The 17,580-nt window shown below is 44.4% G+C and overlaps 2 protein-coding genes across 3 annotated transcripts in view; both read left to right on the top strand.

The window, feature by feature from the left end:
* Positions 1-936: 936 nt before the first annotated feature.
* Positions 937-17,580, top strand: part of PDE6A (phosphodiesterase 6A) — a 91,514-nt gene continuing 74,870 nt past the window's right edge. The window contains exons 1-4 of one of the 2 annotated variants that reach the window (XM_032158334.2): positions 937-1,530; positions 11,126-11,278; positions 11,829-11,918; positions 14,681-14,821. In XM_032158334.2, coding sequence (XP_032014225.1) covers positions 1,057-1,530; positions 11,126-11,278; positions 11,829-11,918; positions 14,681-14,821 — 858 coding nt within the window. In that variant the 5' untranslated portion in view covers positions 937-1,056. The remainder of the gene's footprint in view (positions 1,531-11,125; positions 11,279-11,828; positions 11,919-14,680; positions 14,822-17,580) is intronic. The other variant, XM_032158335.2, reaches the window with a different exon arrangement.
* Positions 12,992-14,737, top strand: LOC116471706 (mitochondrial fission factor). Its single transcript, XM_058440028.1, has 2 exons — positions 12,992-13,845; positions 14,681-14,737. Exon 1 carries the CDS (start codon positions 13,187-13,189, stop codon positions 13,841-13,843), a length of 657 nt encoding a protein of 218 aa, XP_058296011.1. The 5' UTR covers positions 12,992-13,186; the 3' UTR covers positions 13,844-13,845; positions 14,681-14,737.

Genomic DNA, 17,580 nt, shown 5'->3' with positions numbered 1-17,580 from the left:
CTGGGATTACAGGCGTGAGCCACCACACCCAGCCCCTTGTGTGTATTTCTGACAGACAACCCAAGAAATTACAGGCTGAAACCAGAAAAAAACACATTAAAGCACCAGAAGAAAGTTGGAGTGGGTTGAAGGGAAACAGATTTTTAAAGTTAAGGCCCTGTGAAATGGGTAGAATTAGCTAGAGGTTAAAAATAAAATGTTAACTAAAGGTTACCTCTGAGTAACAGGATTATGGGTGATTTTAATTGTCTTCTTTGTGTATGTTCAACAGTGACTATAATATGTATTACTTTTGGAATAAAGGAAAAACTGAAAGGTGTGTTGTTTTATAAGGGCCCTTAGGTTGCTAAAATTAGAGTCATTGAAATCTAAAGCTGATAAAAACTTTAGTGCAAAGATTGTGACATGGGAGACTACACATACCAGATCCATAATGTACATGAGGACAGCAGGCCGAGGGGCCCTGCACATTGAAAGCCCACGTGAGAGAAGCCTTTGGGAAGGGGAGTGGAAGGATGAGGCAAGGGGCCAGGGCACGCAGACGCTGGCAGACAGTCATCTCTCAGCTTCAGCCATTCCTGCCATGGATGAATGTGGACAGAGAAGCCAAACGAATCTCCTAAACAGTAAATATCAGTCTTCTGTGTCAGATATTTAAGAAAACTAACAGAGGTCAGAGAAGACACACCTACAGCAAGTAGATTATCCCTGTGCTGCCTTTTTGCAACCCCTGCTTTGGCAGTGCTCGAGCCCACCTCCTGCTCTGTGCAGACATCTCTTCTTCGCTCTTACTAGACCAAGGTGAAAGAAAACTCTCACCTTCTCCCATCTGGCCCCACAGCATCTGGAACACACTGATCCTCATAATCCTTGTTCTTGAGAAATATTAATGACTTAATCTCCCAAGCTTGCTCCCGCTCCTGTGCAGGCCATCTCAGTATGTTTTGCAGACAAGACCCAGAGAAGTCCAGACTGGACTTGTTGCAGACTGCAAAACTGCCATTGGAAGGCCTCCGTCCCAGTCCTTCTACAGAGTAGCCAGTGGGATTCCCAGCCATGGGCGAGGTGACAGCAGAGGAGGTGGAGAAGTTCCTGGACTCGAATATCGGCTTTGCCAAACAGTACTACAACCTCCACTACCGAGCCAAGGTCATCTCCGACCTCCTTGGGGCCAAGGAGGCCGCCGTGGATTTCAGCAACTACCACTCCCCGAGCAGCGTGGAGGAGAGCGAAATCATCTTTGATCTCCTGCGGGACTTTCAGGACAATTTACAGACAGAGAAATGCATCTTCAATGTCATGAAGAAGCTGTGCTTCCTCCTGCAGGCAGACCGCATGAGCCTGTTCATGTACCGGACCCGCAACGGCATTGCAGAGCTGGCCACCCGGCTTTTCAATGTCCACAAGGATGCTGTCCTCGAGGACTGCCTGGTGATGCCCGACCAGGAGATCGTCTTCCCTTTGGACATGGGCATCGTGGGCCATGTTGCACACTCTAAGAAGATTGCTAACGTCCCCAACACAGAAGAGGTACTCTCTTCCCCGTGAGAGAGAGGGCGTGGGGCATTATTCCATGGAGTTCTGGGGTACAAGTGGGGTGAGGGGCATTGGCCACCAAGACAAGGCTGGTGACAACATGGTGCTTCTTATTTATTTACATATTTACTCATAACTCTTTATTTTGAAAAAAAATTCAAACTTAACAGAAAAGTTTGAAATAATACAAAGAACTGTATGTCTTTCATCCAAATTTATCATTCATTAACATCTTGCTACATTTGCTTTCTCTCTCCATTTTCTCTGACCCATTTGGGAGAAAGTTGCAGACATCATGCCCTTTGTCTGTAAGTACTGGCGATGCTCCCATCATTGTACTGTGGATAGGTAGAAATGTCCCTGTTCTGGAAATACACGGTACTTCCACACAGTACTTCTACAGTACTTCCACAGTACCTCCACAGTACTTCCACAGTACTTCCACACAGTACTTCCACAGTACCTCCACAGTACTTCCACACAGTACTTCCACAGTACCTCCACACAGTACCTCCACACAGTACTTCCACAGTACCTCCACAATACCTCCACAGTACTTGCAGAACAAGGACATTTCTTACCTATCCACAGTACAATGATGGAATCATAGAAATGTAATGTGGATATGACACCATTATCTGCTGGGAGTAGTGGCACGTGCCTGTAGTCCCATCTACTCGGAGGGCTGAGGCAGGAGAATCACTTGAGCCCAAGAGTTTGAGACCAGCTTGTGCAACATAGGGAGACTCCTGTCTCTACAAAAAATGTTAAAATTAGCTGGATGTGAAAGTGCACTATGGGGGAAAGAAAGAGAAATCAGACTGTTACTGTGTCTATGTAGAAAGAAGACATAAGAAACTCCATTTTGTTCTGTACTAAGAAAAATTATTCTGCCTTGAGATGCTATTAATCTGTAACCCTAGCCCCAACCCTGTGCTTGCAGAAACATGTGCTGTGTTGACTCAAGGATTAATGGATTTAGGGCTGTGCAGCATGTGCTTTGTTAAAAATGTGTTTGCAGGCAGTATGCTTGGTAAAAGTCATCGCCATTCTCCAGTCTCGAGTACCCAGGGACACAATGCACTGCGGAAGGCCGCAGGGACCTCTGCCCAAGAAAGCCTGGGTATGGTCCAAGGTTTCTCCCCACTGAGACAGCCTGAGATATGGCCTCGTGGGAAGGGAAAGACCTGACCGTCCCCCAGCCCAACACCCGTAAAGGGTCTGTGCTGAGGAGGATTAGTGAAACAGGAAGGCCTCTTTGCAGTTGAGATAAGAGGAAGGCATCTGTCTCCTGCTTGTCCCTGGGAATGGAATGTCTTTGTGTAAAACTTGATCGTACATTCTATTTACTGAGATAGAAGGAAACCGCCTTATGGCTGGAGGTGGGACATGCTGGCTGCAATACTGCTCTTTACTGCACTGAGATGCTTGTATAAAGTCAAACATAAATCTGGCCTACGTGCACATCAAGGCACAGCACCTTTCCTTAAACTTATGACACAGAGACCTTTGCTCACATGTTTTCCTGCTGACCCTCTCCCCACCATTACCCTATAGTCCTGCCACATCCCCCTCACCGAGATAGTAGAGATAGTGATCACTAAATACTGAGGGAACTCAGACACCAGTGCCAGCGCAGGTCCTCCGCATGCTGAGTGCCAGTCCCCTGGGCCCACGGCTCTTTCTCTAGACTTTGTCTCTGTGTCTTATTTCTTTTCTCAGTCTCTCATCCCACCTGATGAGAAATACCCACAGGTATGGAGGGGCTGGCCCCCTTCAGTGCACACCTGTGGTCAGCATCAGTATGGTGACTTCCCAGGAGTAAGGGACCACCAGGCTGCCTAAGGTGGGGTGAACCAGCCCAGGTCAGAAAGGGAGCAGGTCAAACTCCCATGCTGGTTAGTAGTGGGATTGCACCTGTGAATAGACACTGCACTCCAGCCTGGGCAATATAGCGAGAACCTTAAAGAAGAAAAAATGGAAAAAGGCTGGGTGTGGTGCCTCACACCTGTAATCCCAGCACTTTGGGAGGCTGAGGTGGGAAGATCACTTGAGCCCAGAAATTTGAGATGAGGCTGGGCAACACAGGGAGGTCCCTGTCTTTACAAAAAATAAAAAAACTAGCTGGGTGTGGTGGTGCACACCTGTGGTCCCATCTACTCTGGAGGCTGAGATGGGAGCACCACTTGAGCCCAGGAGGTTGAGGCTGCAGTGAGCCATGATTGCGCCATTGCATTCCAGCTTGAGTGACAGAGTGTGACCCTGTCAAGAAAAGGAAAGGAAAGGAAAAGAAAGGCAAGCTACCATCCAATCAGCTGGGTGAAAAGGAAAAAAGAAAAAAATTGCTAAAAAATAAAGAAAAAAGATGCAACACCATGATCTAATAAACAGTTCATATTCAATTTCTGTCAGTTGTCTCAGACACCCATGTAGTGCTGTCTTTTGAGTCTCCTTGAATCTGAGTCTGTTCCTCAGTCTGTCTTTGTTTTCCACGGCACTGACATTTTTGAAGGATACAAACCAAATCTTTTGCAGAAATGTCCTTTCATTTGGGCTTGTCTGATATTTCTTCATGATTAGATGCAGGTCACACATTTCTGGCAGGAGCACCACAGAGGTGATGCGTTGTTCTTTGTGCTTTACATGCGGAGGCATAATGGCAGTCTGTCCCATTACTGGAAATGTAAACACTGATCACTTGGTTAAACACTTGGCTCTTTCTTCCAGGATCCACTGTTCCCTGAGATTCTACTGGCAGTTCTGACAAAGACTTCTTTGATCACCTTGGGCAAATCGCTCCCCCTCTCTGGATGTTGGCTTTTAAAGGCGGTAATGCAGTTCTCCACATAGACCTCTGCCCAGGCCAACTCCTACTCATCCTTCAGAAAAAGTCATTTCCTCAGCGAGGCCCTTTCTAATCTCCCTGTCATAGCCCCCTCCCTAAGCCATTTCTCATAATAAGCCCTGGAGGTCAGGGACCAGGTCTGCCTTGTCCACCAGGCTTTTACTCCAGGACCCAGCACAGTGTCTGGCACAAAGCATATGCTCTGTAAGCTCTTGGTGTAAAAGACTCACAATCAAGTAATTATGCAATAATTTCTTTAACACTGCCTCACCCAAAAGAATGTTTGTCCCATTATGGCAGGGCCCATGCGGGTCTCATTCACTCCTACACTGGCCAAACCGAGAGCTGTTTTCCGGCATTTCCAAAATCCAGCCTTTGGACGTGGTGTGATTTTGTGCTCATTTTACCTCTGGCAATACTTCAGATTAAGCATCTTAAGATTAAAAATAGGAGAGGAAGGGGGCTTCAGAGACTGTCTTATCCAACTGCCTTATTTAATAGACAAGGAAACTAAACCTAGGAGAGTGTGGGCAGAGGCTTGCCAACGCTCCACATGCATGAATGCAAGGATTCAAACAGGTCAGCCAGGCGCAGTGGCTCACACCTGTAATCCCAGTGCTTTGGGAGGCCGAGGCAGGTGGATCACTTGAGGTCAGGAGGTCGAGACCAGCCTGGCCAACATGGTGAAACCCCATCTCTACTAAAAATACAAAAATTAGCCGGGCCTGGTGGTGCATGCCTGTAATCCCAGCTACTCGGGAGGCTGAGGCAGGAGAATCACTTGAACCTGGGAGGTGGAGGTTGCAGTGAGCCGAGACTGCACCATTGCACTCCAGACTGGGCAACAAGAGCAAAACTGTCTCAAAAAAAAAAAAAAAAAAAAAAAAGGATTCCAATAGGTATCTTTTGGTCTTGGGCTCCTTAGTGAGATAAGCCAGACTTGTGCCTCTGTGGAAAGCATACCTGGTGGGTTCCCACATGGGTGCATGGCTCCCATCATCTCCTCTTGGGCATCCAGGGGCCGGGCAATGGTTCTCCACTCAGGAGACTTTCTGGAGGACTCATCCAACTGGACTGGAGTCTATTCTCCCTTCAACTCTTCTGACTGTAATTGTAGCCAACAGGGATTGCCTCACTCATTTTCCCTCATAACGATCTATGTCATAACTGTCATTATCTCTGTTTCACAGATGATGAAACAGAAACCCAGAAAGTTTTGGTAACTTGCTCAGGGTTATGCAGATAGAAAGTGGCAGACCCTGGCTGGTCCAAGTACACAGGTGTTTATAACTAACTGATCACAGCCAGTTATAGATTTCTTTGTTCCCCCTCCACTCCTACTGCTTCACTCGACTAACCTAAAAAAAGAAAAAAGGAAAGAAAGAAAAGTGGCAGACTGGGAATGATTTGAACCCAGGCACTCTGACCTTGAGCTCACAATCTTTTTTTTTTTTTTTTTTTTTTTTAGCTAGTTGGTTCAGCCAGGGAGTCGTTACAGAGCCTTAATTCCTCTTAATTGCTCTGCTATTTTGTACTCCCTTCTCCTCTATAAAATGAGGGCATCACACTGGGTATTTGAGCAAGGTCATTGGATTATGTAGCTGAGAGTTAAGATCTTATGCTTTAAGGTCAGATCTGGATGTGAACCAGGACTCTGTCACTTTCAAAGAATGTGGCCTTGGCAAGTCGTTTAGCTTGACTGGGTTTATTTCCTATTTTATAAAATGGGGAAATAAGAGCTACCCCACAGCATTGTTGTAAAAATTAAATGAATGAATGATGTCTTTAGCAGTGTTCTTGGCACACCGTAATGGCTCCTATTGGCAGCTCCCGTTCTTTGTTACTATTACGACTATTTTGCTACTGTTGTTGTTGTTGTTGTTAAGGATCTATTCTAAGTGATGGATGCTGTACCAGGTTTGGGTGGAATTTGGAGAAGAATCCACTCTTGCCCTTCTGGAGCTTTCAGTTTAGATTCTGTTTGTGGGAAAACAGAGAACATAGATGCTGAGAGCTTCTCTACACCCTGGTGTTAAGGGATTGAGGATTCAGGATGTTTTTCTGACTCTAGAAGATCCTGACTTAACAGTTTGTGGAGCCTCTGTGCTAAGGGACGGCCTGTTGCTTTCTGTTCATCCGTCAGAGTTTACCCAGGAAACCACACCTCACCTTCCCTGGAAACTTTTGGGGCCTGAGTCAGTCTCCCTGGCCAGTGACTTGGGCCTGTGGGTGAAGTCTGTCCAGGCCAGTCATCCCTGCATACTTGGTATTTGCATGTGTTTACTTCAGGAAATCTTACTCAATTCACGGCCCTGGGCAGAATGCAACCTTGGGCCCCAGTGGCAGAATGCAACCTTGGCCACCAAACAGTGACTCGGGCTGGGTGAAGAAGGAGAAGGAAGGTGGTGTAGAGAGGGGTCTAGATTCTTTCTGGACCACCAAAAAGTGATACTCTCAGCCTTCAGCACCCTCCAAAAACCTGGGAAAAGGTTGCAATCGCTGCATTATTGAAATGCAAAATCACAAAGGTAGTTCTTTTGGGCTGTGATGAACTTCCCCACCCCCTCCAAATTCCTACTTATCTTGGGAATTGCCTCAGGAAGACTTGCCACAGGACTGCCAGAAAAAATATAAGATGCCCAGTAAAGTCTGAATTTGAGATAAACAAAGAATAATATTTTATTTAAAGAAGATCCTGTGCAATATTTCGGACACAGGTACACTAAAAAATTATCTATAGTTTATCTGAAATTCAAATTTCATTGGGAAGGCCCACTTGCCATTCAATATTTACTTGTATATCAATCCTTTCCCCTTTCTCCTGGCAGGAAAACCCATGAGGCCTGTCTGTCTGTCCCTGTCTATCTTATTCACCACTGGCCCCTGGCACCTAGCCCAGTGTCTCAGACAGAGTGCATACTTACAATAGTTTATTGAGTGAGTGAATGACTAAATGTCAGCCCTTCGCCAGCACTTCCTCTGGCTGATAAATTCCATTTCTGAAGGCTGTACCTGAGATGACCGTCATTTGTAGACCCTCTCACATTTGTTATCTGCCCCTACTTTCCTTCATTTCCCATGAGACCTGGGACCTAGCAGGCTAGAACAGGAAAACAAAGAAAAAAAAACCTTCAAAGAGGACCTTATTCAATACTCTGACTTCACTAAAGGGGAAATTGAGGTTCAGAGTGTTTTCAACTACTGACAATGTACTGAGTGGCCCTTGAAGCCACTCATAGGACAAGTTTCTCCTTATCTGGGCCCCCAGGGTGGTCTGCTTCACATGCTTTGAGTTGTGGGCTCATGTTTTACAAGACATTCCACTATACCATGAGAACCCACTGAGAACAACCTCATCTTACAGGTCTTTGCATATACAATGCCTGGCATAGTGAGTGCTCAATGAATATGAATGAACCAACCTGTCAATCAGTGAATCAATGAATAAGTCAGTGAATGAATAAGTGGAGCAACTGTGCCACTTACCAGCAAGGGAGCTGTCTATAAAATGGGAAAGGTGGCCGTTCTATTTGGCAGGGCTGATGTGGGAGTTAATGAGATAATATATGTCAGTTGTCTGGCTCTGAGCCTAGTCATTATTACTCAGTAAATAGTAGATCTCATCATGAGACGCAACAGAGCTTGGCACTGAGAATGTTTGCAAAGGGGAAATGAGGAATCTGGGAATGAGAAGTAGTGTTGCATTGCACTTTAAAATCCAAACTCAGCCAGGTGTAGGCTCACACCTGTAACCCCAGCACTTTGGGAGGCCGAGGTGGGAGGATCACTTGAGCCCAGGTGTTCAGGACTACCCTGGGCAACACAGCAAAATCCTAGCGTTACAAAAAATACAAAAATTAGTCGGGCATGGTGGTACGCCCCTGTAATTTCAGCTTCTCTGGAGGCTGAGGTGGGAGGATGGCTTGAGCCCAAGAGGTCGAGGCTGCAGTGAGCCATGATGGCTCCACTGCACTCCAGCCTGGATGGCAGAGCAAGACTCTGTCTCAAAAATAAATAAGTGAATACATAAAAATGAAATCTAAACTCTTTCCCATGGCCTCCAAAGCCCTGCTGGATCTGGCCCCTGCCTGCCTCTTTAACTTCCTTGCCCTCTGCTTTCCCTCTCCCTCTCTATGCTTTAGCTATACTGATTTTCTTTCTGTTCCTCATGAGGGCCAGCCTCATTCCCACCTGCTGGCCTTTGCATGCTCCGTGCTTAGAATGCGCTTCATATACCTGGCTCCTTTGATCCTTCAGCTCTTAGCTCAGCATTACATCTTCAGAGAAGGCTCCCTGCCCACCAGCCTGCCATCCCTTTCATCACTCTCTACAGCACCATCCAGTCCATTTCCTTCAAAGCAGTTGCCTAAAGCTAGAGGAAGAATGCCTAGTTGTTTACTTGCTTTTTTGTCTGTCTCGTCGTTTGAATGTAAGGTTCACCTTACATTACAACGGTAATGTTCATTGCTGTAGTTTCAGGGTCTGGAAGAGTGCCTAGCATATAGAAGACACTCTGATAACGTTAACTGAATGGATTAATCACTTTGGTCTTTCCCTAGCTCAGCCTCTGATTCTAGGATTTAAAATAAATATAGGTTGGTGCAAAAGTAATCGTAGTTCTTGCCGTTACTTTTAATAGTTTGAGCTAAAAGGCTTCTAAGTCTCCTTCTGCCTTTGATAATCTGAGCTTCTGTGACATGGTTGTTTAGAACACTTTATATGCTGAATATATAGGGATGACAATGGTCATGTAAATGCCAGTCAATTGGCAGTTGAAGTACTCATGAGGGGAGTTCCAGGACTGAGCACCCAGTGGGAATGAGCTTTCTGGTGGATTTGGTAGCATCTGCCTTGGATGCAGGTGAGGCCCAAGTATTTGCTTTTCCTGAAAGAAGTGAACATTGGGAAACTAAAATGACTTCATGAAATGAATCTGAGCATACCCCACCTAGACATGTGCTCAGGAACTCATCAGTAGCTTAGAAAATAACACAGATACCACTTCTTGACTAATGCCTTTTTAGAGATTTTGCTTAATCCTCAAATGTTAATTCAAGTACAGCACTACAAACTTCTCTTAATTCCTTTACCCTTCACCTGGTTTTAAACAGCTTCACTGATAATAATGCTGTTGACTATTTATTTAATCCCATTCCAACTAGAAGAAATCTATAGATGCAGAGCATTATACTCTGAATTCCTTCCTTCCTTCCTTCCTTCCTTCCTTCCTTCCTTCCTTCCTTCTTCCTTCCTTCCTTCCTTCCTTCCTTCCTTCCTTCCTTCCTTCCTTCCTTCCTTCCTTTTTTAGAGACAGGGTCTTGCTCTCTCACCCAGGGTAAAGTGTAGTGGTACAACCATAGCTCACTGCAGCCTCCAACTCCTGGGCTCAAGCAATCCTCCTGCCTCAGCTTCCTGAGTAGCTGGAACTACAGGCGCATGTCACCACACTTGGCTAATTTTTTTCTGAGTTTTAGTAGATACAAGATATTGCTATGTTGCCCAGGCTGGTCTTGGACTACTGAACTCAAGCAATACTCCCACCTTGGCCTTCCAAAGTGCTGGGATTATAGGCGTAAACCACCACGCCCGGCCCAGACTTTGTTTTAGAAAAGTGCTGTGAATTGGCTCTATGAAATACATTTCCACTCAGAACAGCATGAGCTGTGCATGTTTGGGCTGGCCTGCCTCCCAAGCAATGCTGACAGTCCAAAAACCTCACACTGCTACCAATAAACAGAAAGGTGGATTCTTATGAATTTAAGAGAACAGTTCAAGCTCTGTCTTTTCATCCTGACCACATGGTCCACCACAGCCTATACTGGCTTCTCTGGGCTGCATTAGGGGAGGGTTATGGAGGTGTGTGCTCCTCTATACACTCAGAGCTTCAAGCCAATCCCTTGTGACCTATATTACTGTTATTGATTTTTCTGTGAGCTGGCCTGAACCTTAGTCACCCATATCCCCAGTGCTTAACATAAGGCCTGGTACATAGTGGGGCTTCTACTAAGACTTGTAGAATGGGGATATCCACTGAACTGGCTGTGTGGTGCTAGAACTGAATTGTTTAAAAAGCTGAAAATAACAAATTCTTTTGTTCAATGACCTGAACCCAAGTCTAACCTTATCCAGGCTTCTCTAAGAGGCAGCAGAGCTGAAGGCAGGTTCTGGAGTTACACATACACACACGCACACACAGTCTACACAATCTACACACATGACATTAACCTTCGTGAGTTACAGATCCCCCTTCTGTAAGATGGGCTACTAATGGTACTTATCTCATAGCTTATTGCGAAGATAAAAGTAAGATAATGCAGGTAAAATGCCATGCACACGGCCTGCTAGCAACTGTCATTGTTGTACTTCCTAAAGTCTTTCCCTGGCTTCCTCTTAGCTGTACCCTGGGTTTTTATTCTGGGCTTAATTGTCATCACCTCAAGAAAGCCTTCTCTAACCCTCCTTCTCCAGGCAAAGTCAGTCCCCCACTCCTGTCCCTGGCACCCACAGGGACCCACACTGCTTTGCACACCTCTCCTCCACAGCCCTCAGTGGATTGCATCTCAGACTTTCTTCTTCTACTGGATTTTGGAAGCTTCCATGACAGATATCATCTCTGATTGCCCTGCCCCTGTTGAAGAGGAATAGGTGGAATCACCTTCACTCCCTTGTCAACAGGGGCTTTGGGCTGTTCCACTGTTCTTGCTCTTCATTTGCCTGTCCATGCTTATCTCTGCCTTCCTTTAGGATGAGCATTTCTGTGACTTTGTGGACATCCTCACAGAGTACAAGACCAAGAGCATCTTGGCTTCCCCCATAATGAATGGGAAGGATGTGGTGGCCATAATCATGGCTGTGAATAAAGTGGATGGATCCCACTTCACCAAGAGAGATGAAGAGGTAAGAATGCTTTAGAGACTAAGGATAGCCATGCTAGCACATTCTCCTAGCCTATGAAGTCCCCTGAACTTTGCTGTTTGACCTGGCCTCAGTTTTCCCATCTGTAAGACAGGGAATTCATCTGATGTTCTCTGAGGGGGGCAGGATAAAATAATAGTTAAGACATTGGGCTTTGGAGTCAGGAATAGAGGGATAATTGTTCTGGCTCTGCCAATATCTAGCTGTTTGCCTTGTGCAAGTTATTTAACTTCTTTGAACTTTGGTTTTCTTATTTGTAAAATGTTGATAATTTTTCAGTATCAACCTCATAGGGAACTTACCAATAAATAGTAGCTATTTTTCACGAATACACTCCCATCAACATCAACATTCTACATTCAGTGAGTTTTACGCTCATGCAACATCTTATGAGTCTGCATTCTAGGATCCATCTGCCCAAATTGTCTCTGATGAAGCTTTGAAAATATTCAGATATTTGCTGACGGTAAAAGTAGCCAGAGGATGGATTTCTTCTTCTCACCTGCCTCCCCTCGTGCTGTTTGATTTTTAGATTCTTCTCAAGTACCTCAATTTTGCAAATCTAATCATGAAGGTGTACCACCTGAGTTACCTGCACAACTGTGAAACTCGACGTGGCCAGGTAAGGGGCTTGGGCCAAGCGAATGGACTTGACTGGTCCTTTCCCTGAAGCATGGATGTGGTCAGGACTGGCAGGCAGATGGGAATGAAGGTGACTAGGAAGCATCATCCGGTCTCTGGCCAGCATCACAAGTGTTACGAGGTAGTGGCTGTCTGTAAAGCTGTATACCACAGTGGTTTTATGCACAAGGTTGAAGTCAGATGGCTTTGATCTGAATCCCTGCTCAACCACTGCCTAGCTCTAAGACCCTAAGTGAGTCACTTAATCTCTCTATGCTTCAGTCTCCCCATTTGAAAAATAGGGATGATTATGGTGCCACCCTCAAAAGGTTGCCATCAATAGTAAATGAGATAATGCATATAGGGCAATAGTGCTCAATTGAAGTTTCTTATTATTTTTATTAAAAACCTATGAGATAAATGGAAGGGAAAGAGTTGGACCCAATGTAAAGCAGCCAGTTACTTCATCTCTCTGAGCCTCAGTTTGTTTGTCTACAAATGGAAGATAATTTGGACTGGGCATGGTGGCTCACGCCTGTAGTTCCAGCACTTTGGGAGGCCAAGGCAGGAAGATTGCTTGAGCCCAGAAGTTCGAGACCAGCCTGGGAAACACAGTAAGACCCCATCTCTATTTTTAAAATAAAATTTTTAAAATAAATGAATGATAATGGGCTGGGTAAGGTGGCTCATGCCTATAATCCCAGCACTTTGGAAGGCTGAGGTAGGAGGATTGCTTGAGGCCAGAAGTGAAAACTCATTTCTACAAAAATTTAAAGATTATCTGTGTGCAGTGGCGTCCACCTGTAGTCCCAGCAACTGGGGAGGCTGAGATGGGAGAATTGCCTGAGCCCGGGAGTTGGAGACTACAGTGAGCTATGATTGTGCTACTGTACTCCAGCCTGGATGACAGAGTAAGACTCTGTCCCTAAAAAATAAATAAATAAAAATAAAAACTTTAGCTTTTGCGCTTCTGCCCTGGCCCTCTGCTGGCCACTCCGCCAGTGCTGTGCCTGGGCGCCTCCGTGCTCTCGGCCAACCGCCTCTGACAGCGCCCACTCGAGCGCCCTGGGAGCCGGAGGGCGGCGGTCCTCAAGGGGACCCTCCTGTGGGCCGAGAGGGACAAAAGTGTCTCTCAATCCAGCACATGCACATTGAAGCAAGTTAAAGGATTTAATATGAAGCACAGAAGCCGATAGTGCCAAATAGCAAGCAGTAGTTGGTACATATTTGGTGAGTGGGGCAGCATTTCCTTCTCCCACTGCTGCTGAGATGGCAGAAATTAGTCGAATTCAGTACGAAATGGAATATACTGAAGGCATTAGTCAGCGAATGAGGGCCCTAGAAAAGTTAAAAGTAGCACCGCCAAACGCCGATCTGGAACAAGGATTCCAAGAAGCAGTTCCAAATGCTAGCGTGACAATGCAAGTTCCAGAGAGGATTGTTGTAGCAGGAAATAATGAATATGTTTCATTTTCAAGACCAGCAGATCTTGACCTTGTTCAGTCAACTCCCATTAAACCCCTGGCACTAAAAACACACCCTCGTGTACTTACACTCAGTGAAAGACCACTAGATTTTCTGGATTTAGAAAGACCTCCTACAACCCCTCAAAATGAAGAAATCCGTGTAGCTGGCAGACTAAAAAGAGAGCGGTCTACGAGTGAAAATGCTGTTCGCCAAAACGGACAGCTGGCCAGAAATGATTCTCTGTATGGCATTTCAAATATAGATACAACAATTGAAGGAACATCAGATGACCTGACTGTTGTAGATGCAGCTTCACTAAGACGACAGATAATCAAACTAAATAGATGTCTACAACTTCCGGACGAGGAGAACAAAGAACGTGCTAAAAGAGAAATGGTCATGTATTCAATTACTGTAGCTTTCTGGCTGCTTAATAGCTGGCTCTGGTTTTGCCGCTAGAGGTAACATCAGCTCTCAAAAATATTGTCTCAACAGCTGGAAATATAAAAGATTTGCAAACTTCTTTGTTTCTGTCTCTGCATTGTATGCCATTTTATAGTCCACATCCTGAAAATGTATTTCTTCCAGAAAGTCTGGAGGTGACACCTGCTTAAAATTCTCCCTTTGCATGTTTTGTAAATAGGCTCCAGATTTGCTTTTTAAAAGGAATTTATTTTTTGCCTCATCAGTCCACACAACTGATTCTGAATGGGAGTCTGTAGAGAATTGATTTAGAAAAATGTCAGTGAAAGAAAAACAATTATTTTGTCGTGTTTCTCAAACACTGTTAAGCAGTTTTGTTAACAGACATTTTTGCGTCAACACTTCAACATTAACACTTTCAAAGTCATGGTCTGTTGCCAGATTTAAGAAACTCGAACCACCTAATATTTCATAACCTTCTTCATTAGGTACTTGTACAGATTAATTTCTAACATTTCAGCAGTTTAATATGTGTGCAATATGTGCATTCTTTCATTCTAGTTTTGTACTTGGTTTTCTATAAAGTACGTTTTTACTCAGTTCATGTGTGAACAATTTTAAAAAACTACAGAATAAGGTACAAATGTAGTGTATTTAATAAACTGTCAACCAAAGCAAAAAAAAAATTAAAAACTTTAAAAAAATCTGAAAGTAAAAATAGGGGATAGTTAACCTGTCTATTTCTCTGGATTATTGCGAAGGGTAAGTGAAATAAACTCCAGAGAACTTTACAGAATTGTTGTTATTCTCCAGCTAAGTGAGCTACTACTTTGCACCTCAAAATCTATGGAATATATTTTTGTATTTTTTCAGATACTGCTGTGGTCTGGGAGCAAAGTCTTTGAAGAACTTACGGACATCGAACGACAGTTCCACAAAGCCCTGTACACAGTCCGTGCTTTCCTCAACTGTGACAGATATTCTGTGGGTCTCTTAGACATGACCAAGCAGAAGGTGAGAAAACTTCAGCAACAGACATTTCCAAGAAAAGATTAAACAGACACTGACTGATGGCTAGAGTCTTGGCACACATTCAATCGCACAGGGAAGAGGTTGGGTGAATTGGGATGGTTGTAGAAAGTTTTACATAGGTCTCTACCGAGGAGTGTCAGCCTTTAAAGGGGAAAAGTCAGTCTAGGGCACAGGTGAGCGAAAACAATCTGTATTTTCCTTAGTCATTTGGAAAGAAAAAAAAAGTGTACATGAAAAGAAACCGATGAGGTGATGAAGGTCAGTGATAAAGAAGTTTCCATGTGGGTCGAGAGTCCAGGAGAAAGTTGCCAACTTCAGGGATTCTCAAAAAATGTCCTGAAAGTTGTGTGTAAAGCTTTGCTGCAATTTATCTATTCCAGAGCTCACGCAGGCAATTAAGTGGAGGCAGATGCCGATATCCGGTCCCTCACATGCTCAGGGGCCAGATTTGTGGCAGATACAGCAGCTAAGGAGGCAGAGTTCAATGTCGCTCCCAGCGATGTTTTTGAGATATGTTTTCCCAAACAACTTCCTCATTTCTCTTTGTTTATTTGCTTCTGCCTTATGAGGCTGATCATTTTCTGCCTTGAAACAGAGTTTCAGAGTTATCTAAGTTTAATATCTCCTATCCTGAAAACCCAAGGATTCCAGCCAGTTTCATTTTGTATGCCTTGTCATGCTGAGGGTGGTGCCCAGGCCAGTGCAGACTCTCCAAATATACTGGATCGAGTGAATACATGGATCACAGAATCTGGGGTTGGAAAAGCCCTTGGATATAGTCCAGAGGCTCCCAAACTTGGCAGTTCATCAGAATATTCTGAAGAGCTGATTAAAAAATTACTGGATGACATTTTCTGATAGTCTGCCATTTTTTACTTCATGTTTTACAAACATCTTTCCATGTCAGCACATATGAATTCTTTTTAATGAGCCTTTATATTGAAACATAGGCCTGGCACAGTGGCTCACACCTGTAATCCCAGGACTTTAGGAGTTTGAGGTGGGAGGATGGCTTGTGGCCAGGAGTTCGAGTCTAGCTTGGGCAACATAGCGAGACCTATCTCTACAAAAAATAAAATAAAAATTAAAAAAGAAGGATAACATAGACACAGAAAAGGAACATTAATTATAGCTGCTGATATAACAGTTCAACGAGTGAACGTTCCCATGAAACCACCACCAAAATTAAGGAACAGAACATGACAAACAGCACCTCAGCAGCCTCCTCCATACCTTCTTCAGTACCTTCCACAGCCTCCTCCTGAAAGGTTACCACCATCTGACTTTTAACACCGTATTAGTTTTGCCTTTTTGAGGTTCATATATATGGAATCCTACAATACACATGCTTTTGTGTTTGGCTTTTTTTTTTTTCTTTTTGAGACGGAGTCTCGCTCTGTCACCCAGGCTGGAGTGCAGTGGCGCGATCTTGACTCACTGCAAGTTCCGCCTCCCGGGTTCATGCCATTCTCCTGCCTCAGCCTCCCGAGTAGCTGGGACTACAGGCACCCGCCACCACATCTGGCTAATTTTTTTGTATTTTTAGTAGAGACGGGGTTTCACTGTTTTAGCCAGGATGGTCTCAATCTCCTGACCTCGTGATCCGCCTGCCTGGGCCTCCCAAAGTGCTGGGATTACAGGTGTGGTGTTTGGCTTCTTTTGATTCATCCTTATTGCTTCATTTAGCATGAGTTCATTCATTTTTATTCCTGTGGAATTTTCTATTATATGTATAATCTACAGTGTATTTATTCATTTCCTTCGTGGACATTTGAGTTTTCAGGTCTGATCTATTATGAATATTGCTATTATGAAACTTCTAGTATATTACTAGTACACAGTTGTGCCCTTTCTGTTAGGTATTTACCTAGGAGTAGAATTTCAGAGTATTAGCTTTAGTAGATATTGCCCATCTGATTTTCAAAATGATTGTACCATTTTATACCCTCACCAGCAATGTATCAAGGGTTTCTTCATCAATACTTGGTATTATTATTCTTAGTAACTTTAGCCATTCTGGTGAGCATGTGGCTTTATCTCTTTTGTTATCAACATGAATTCCCCTAATGACTGATGAGGTTGAATATTTTAAAATACGTTTATTGGCCATTTGGATGTATTATTTTGTGAAGTGACTGTTCAAGTTTTTCCTCCATTTAAAAAAATCACATTGTCTTTTTTATCTCACTGATTTGTAGGAGTTCTTTGCAAATTCTGGGCACAAGTCCACTTTCAAATACATGCATTGCAAATACAGTCATGCACCACATAACAACATTTTGATCAATGATGGCCCGCCTATACCATGGTCCCATAGAATTATAATGGAGCTGAAAAATTCTATCGCCTAGTGATGTCATAGTGCAATGCATTCTTCACATTTGTGGTGATGCTGGTATAAGAAAAACCTACCGCACTGCCAGTTGCATAAAAGTATAGCACATATAGGCCGGGCTTGGTGGCTCACACCTGTAATCCCAACATTTTGGGAGGCCGAGGCAGGCGGATCACGAGGTCAGGAGTTCGAGACCAGCCTGACCAACATGGTGAAACCCCGTCTCCACTAAAAATACAAAAATTAGCTGGGCATGGTGGCGGGCGCCTGTAATCCCAGCTACTCAGGAGGCTGAGGCAGGAGAATTGCCTGAACCCGGGAGGCGGAGTTTGCAGTGAGCCGAGATCGTACCACTGCACTCCAGTTTGGGTGACAGAGTGAGACTCCTTTCAAAAAAAAAAAAAAA

This window comes from Hylobates moloch, unplaced genomic scaffold (genome assembly GCF_009828535.3).
Source record: "Hylobates moloch isolate HMO894 unplaced genomic scaffold, HMol_V3 SCAFFOLD_6, whole genome shotgun sequence".
NCBI classification, from domain to species: domain Eukaryota; kingdom Metazoa; phylum Chordata; class Mammalia; order Primates; family Hylobatidae; genus Hylobates; species Hylobates moloch.
Note: the sequence above shows the minus strand (reverse complement) of the source record. Positions and strands in the feature narration are given on the sequence as shown.